Below are 6,000 nucleotides of genomic sequence, written 5' to 3'. Positions count from 1 at the left end.
GAATTAGAGCCATCATTAAAAGACATAATCAAACTCTTACAAATGCAATCGAAATAGTTTTTGAAAGCATGTTTTCTGACAGTATAATATTATTTAAAGCTCTTCTATTTAAAAAATTATCTTTGGAAATTATCTTTACATACAGTATCTATTAAATCAATGGCAAAAGGCCAAGACACACTACTTTCATATATAAATCTAACATTTTATAATTAGTCTAAAAATTATTTTAGAATTAAATGATCGAAGAATTCAATATGATTCACAGGGTGTGGGGGACAGAAGATACTGAATACAAATACAATTAAAATAAAAACTGATGCAGTTAATTTTAGAAATAATTTAATTTTGTTTATATCAAAAGAGGATATTTAAAGAAAGAAAAAATTTAAATACACATTTTTGGGCAGTTCAGGTTGCTGGCATCCTACCTCCTATCTGAAAAAGAATGCTTGTTGGCATTAGGTTCCATCAATTCATTTGTGATTTCTAAATTAATTTTGAAGGAAACCACAACTTACTTGAAGATCCTGCTGAGTGTCTGTGTGCCTGATTTTTTTTTTCTCTGTTCACAGACAAAGCACTTCCACTGGTCATGGAAAAAAGGCCTAAATCCGTGTCTTCTCTGCTTACAAGTCTTGCCTGGGAGCAATGGAAGAGAATATATACAATCATGAAACAAAATATGGCATTTTCTGAATGCAGCTCACATTACCCCAAATAAACAAACAGGCTCTGTCAAACAACCTTCTTCAAAATGATACCACAATCCTTTATTGCTGCCCAAGCAGAACAAATGCACTATGTCAAAGCGTTTTTTGCAAATAAGAGTCGATTGTAAAATTGAGGATTGCTATGTGAGTCTGTACAACAAAAGAAAACATTTTAGTACAGTAATTTTGATGAAAATCAATATCAAAGGTAGCTGATGAAACTTTAAAGAGCTTAACATTATTTATTTGCCAAGTATATTATTTAATTTTTAATTTTTAATTGAATGTTAGACATGTCATATGGGGTTATTTTTTGCAAAAATTATATGTTGCCACTTATATGTATTAGTCTCATCAATAAAATTCTCTGAAATGCCTTTCATCCCATACTTGCATACAATTAAGCTACAGACAATCTTTACCTTCTCATTAAAGCCATTATCAATATAAAAATATTATATTTAATTCTAATTTTGGGATAATTATAAATGTATAGATATTTCAGGACATTACTTAATGAACATAAAAATTATTTATTTTATCTCAAATTGCCTTTGAACTTGTATTACTTAGACTGAATCTAAGTGCCAAAAATAATTGCTTCTTACCTATAAAACATTGTTGTACATAATGTTGAATATCATTACGTAAAGATATATTAGGATTCAGTTCTGAAATAGGGAGAAATGCCATGAGGGAAAGCAAAGCAGCCTCAGAGTAGCTGGGATTTAACCAAAACCACACTACGCTTGAAATCCTGTGAAAACGCATTGTTCTTAATGTTTGATGTTAGGAAAACTTAAATATAGCAAAATAAAAGCATAAAACCACCACTGTGGTTAAAAAGCTGTCTCCATAAGATGAGCTACAAAGACTCAAGGAACTAGAATCCAAAAATGATCCTCTTTAAAATTCATATATTTGCCCTTCACCTTTACATCCCCCTCCCACCTTCTTCCTACTCTTAAACATATGAACTTACATTTATTTATTTATTTTAATATATTTTTCCAAATTTATTTATATTTTCCCTGATTTATTTGGTCTTAATTGACAAACAAAAATTGTATACATGTATCATGTAAAACACAATGTTTTAAAATATATATACACTGTGGAATGGCTAAATTGAACTAATTAACATACGTATTGCCTCACATACTATTTTTAAGTAAGCAAGGATTGCTCTTGCTGAGTTCAGAATATAAACCACTGTATAATGTCAATCATTTCCTAATGTAACTGGCTAAGTAATATAATGACATTGTTAAAAAACCTCAGTAGAAAATATTAAAATAAAATAAATAAAAATCGTTTCCAATTTACGCTTGTGATTTGTATGAAAAATGTTATACATTATTTTTGAAACGTATTTCAATAGTATACAAGAGTGCATGTCTAACATTAGAATAGCTGCATTAGAAAAGTTCAGTCAATGGTAAACCTTAAGAAAAAAACAGTCAAAAGTTAAGGGGAAATATCAAAGCAATACCACAATTTTGGAGAGGCTACTTAGATAACAAGAAAAAACATGAGATCCACATAAGGGACCCTCCTGAAGACTAAAGAGGCTTTAAGATTATAAGCCTTAATATTGTAAAATGAGGTTTATTTATTTAAATGTAATGACATAATCTCACTACACCTATTTAGAAAGTAGAATTCCCACTCTTCCCTAAATAAGACAAAACCTACAGTCAAGAAAATATTTGTAAATAAACACCTTCCAAAAAATTTATTATCATCTAAGTCATTAACATCCAAAGATGATTTTTTCCAAAGTAGAAAATAACTAGTGTCAGTTACTAATTTGGTCAATTATATAGGAAATAAACTTTAGAAGTAAAATTATCGGAAACACATGGCTTCACAATGATGCCATTTAGCAGCTTAAAAGCAAACCTAGAAATTTCATAAATGGGCTAGTTAAATGTCTTTCAGTGAAGCTGGCACAGCCATATGCAATAACATTTAGATCTTATTTTTGAAAACATTGGCTTCCCAACTAAACATCATTCTCTGCTTACTGTTAAAAAATAAAGAAATGGTAAAGAAGATACAGATTTTCTTCAATGTCATGTAAATTGTATATACAGTCGTCCCTCGGTATTTGTGGGGATTTGTTTCAGGACTTCCACAGATAACAAAATCCATGGATGCTCAAGTCCCTTATATAAAATAGAGAATTATTTGCATATAACCTATGCATATTCTCCCTTATATTTTAAATAATCTCTAGATTACTTCTAATACCTAACTAAATGTAAATGCTATATAAATAGTTGTTATACTCTATTGCTTTTTTATTTGCATCATTTTAATCGTTGTATTGTTATTTTTCGTTTGTTTGAATATTTTCAATCCAGAGGTGGTTGACAGATATGGAGGGCTAACTTAAAAAACCTGAAGACAATTGATCACACATTCGACATGTATTCTATAAAAGGTATGTTGGATTCCAAAATATTGCAATATTTTTTATGGTTATAATACAATAAATAATCTCAAGTTAATGTCAGATAAGAATTTTCTCACATACAACATAACGGCAAATACTTATTAGACTGTAATTCTGCAAAATTCTTTTAGGTATTTGTTTTTAGAACAGATCTCTTTTATCGCCCTACCTACAAGGTTTGTAATTGCCGCTCTCCCCACTTCCGCTCTATAATTTCACAATGAAATGAGGTATGTACATTTTGGGACAGGACTTTCCAAGCATTTGGGTTCTGATTCACCTCCAACTTTGGCAACTTAATTAAAAAAGATATTCTCTCTCATATATTAAACAAGAGGGATTTCCTCCTCTTCTACATTTTTTTCATAAACAAGATTTTATTAATTATTAATTTTAAAAGTATTGTCTTTTTGGAAGTGAAGATATGCAAAACAGCACACATAAAAGCAAATGTCTATATACTTGTTACCCAGATATTTCTTTATAAAGAGAGAAAGCAAGTTTTATAAAGATGAAGTCCCCTTACATGCTACTTTGTTTTTCTACATATGTATCAAACATTTTAGAGTATTATTTCGAAATTAACATAAATGATATATTTTATGCTGCTTGCTTTTTTCACTGTACATTATACATGTGAGATCTAGATTTAGTTCATTTATTTTAACTGTTAGAATAATTTGCAAATTATGGCAAAATTACAATATATACTATAAATATATCACATAATTATTTGTAATATATCTAGACATACGAGTGATTTTAAAAGCTTTTTAACTTCATGTAAAGAAAATGAATTATGCATACTCCTAAATTCATAATACATCATCTTTTCACAAACTCTTTTTCTTATGTAATAAGACAGATGTCCTGTTATATAACATATGTGGGTAGGGAAGGCACTTTAAATATTTAAAAGACATAATGTACATGCCGTAAAGTGCAAAGACCTTAAACATGAAGTTCAACTCCCATAGAAGTTTAAAACTCCCATAGAAGTTACAAAAAATAGCACTGAGTTCCCTATGCACCCTACACTCAGCATGCCTCAATGACAACATTTCACATAACCAAATTGTGATCAACAAAACCAGAAAACTGACACTGTGTCAATACTATTACTAAACTACTGACCTTATTAGGACTTTGCTAGCGTTCACATGCACTAATTTTTTCTTGTTTGCAGTTCTATGACATTTTATCATATGTATAAATTATGCATACATATATGTATATATTATGTATTGTATTAATATGTATAGATTCAACTATTATCACAATTAGGACACAAATCTGTTCCGTCTTCCCAAAGAAACTCTCTTGTTCTCCTTTACAGTCACATCCTTTCCCCAATCTAAGCATGGCAATTAATCACATTTTCTCTATTACTATAATTATGTGATTCTTAAGGATGTTACATTAATGAAATAATACAGCATGTAATCTTTTGAGATTAGCCCTTTTTAACTCAACATAACGTTCTTGAGATCGATGGAAATATTTGTATATGTCAACAGCTTTCTTGTTTATTGCTTTTTAGTTGTGTGCTGTATATCCATTGTATGTATGTACCATCATTACTTTATTCTTTTACCCATTCAATGAGATTTGAGTTGTGTTAAGTTTGGGCTACTACAAATAACACTGCTATGAAAGTTTATGTACAGTTTTTTGTTTGAATGAAAGTTCACTTCTCTAGGAAAAATGCTCAGAAGAAGAATAATTAGGTCATATGTTAAGTGTATATTTAACTTTATAAGAACCTTATAAAGCTTCTGAAGGTACCAGAGTCTTTACAAGCTTATAAAGCTTATACAGTTTTTTTTCTCCAGAGTGGCTGTTCCATTTTCATCAGCAATGCATGAGAGATACAGTTGCTCTGCATACTTGTCAACATTTGATAATTTCAGTATTTTTTATTTTAACCACTCTAATGGGGTAGAGTGGTATTACATAGTGGCTTTAATTATTTCTCTGAGTGAACACCTTTTCATTTGCTTTTGACAGAAATAAAGAGTATAAATGTTTCTCCGATAATGTGGTTTGACTTTTCATTTCTCTTTATTTTCTGAATTGTGTCTTCATAAGGGCAAATGCTTTTAAATATGAACTATAATCGATTTGTAACTTTTGGTTTAGGCTTTTTGCCTATGCCAGGTTTGTGGATGTATCTTACTGTTTTCTTCAATAGGTTTTATTTTTATTTATTTGATTATATTTTACTTTTTTTGGAGACAGGGTCTTGCTCTGTTGCCCAGGCTGCAGTGCAGTGGTGTGATCTTAGCTCACTGCAAAGTCTGCCTCTCTGGTTCAAGGGATTCTTGTGTCCCAGCCTCCTGAGTAGCTGGGATTACAGGCACGTGCCACCATGCCCAGCTAATTTTTGTATTTTTGATAGAGATGGAGTTTCATCATGTTAACCAGGCTGGTCCCAAACTCCTGGCCTCCAATGATCCACCTGCCTGGGCCTCCCAAAGTGCTGGAATTACAAGCGCGAGCCACCATGCCAGGCCTCTTCAATAGGTTTTACAATTTTGGCTTTTAAATTTAGGCTCATGATTAATCTTAAATTCATTTTTCATAAGATGAGAAGTAGGAGTAAAGATTCTTTTTTCATATAGTTATCCATTTGTCCACACTATGTGTAGAAAGGGTTATCTTTCCCCCGCTTGAATTGTTTTGATACTTTATAGAAAATCAATTGACCTTATAAGTGTGGGTATTTTTCTGGACTCCCTATACTTTCTATTGATAGATTCTTGTATCTTAACACATATATAAATACATATACATACATATGTATATGTATGTATATGTATATACACACGT

General features: G+C 30.7%; 1 protein-coding gene across 1 annotated transcript in view; it reads right to left on the bottom strand.

The window, feature by feature from the left end:
- Positions 1-331: 331 nt before the first annotated feature.
- Positions 332-6,000, bottom strand: part of LRRIQ1 (leucine rich repeats and IQ motif containing 1) — a 199,916-nt gene continuing 194,247 nt past the window's right edge. Inside the window, 1 exon segment of the mRNA XM_058425629.1 lies at positions 332-642. Coding sequence (XP_058281612.1) covers positions 490-642 — 153 coding nt within the window. The 3' untranslated portion in view covers positions 332-489.

Source organism: Hylobates moloch, unplaced genomic scaffold (genome assembly GCF_009828535.3).
Source record: "Hylobates moloch isolate HMO894 unplaced genomic scaffold, HMol_V3 SCAFFOLD_12, whole genome shotgun sequence".
Taxonomy (NCBI): domain Eukaryota; kingdom Metazoa; phylum Chordata; class Mammalia; order Primates; family Hylobatidae; genus Hylobates; species Hylobates moloch.
Note: the sequence above shows the minus strand (reverse complement) of the source record. Positions and strands in the feature narration are given on the sequence as shown.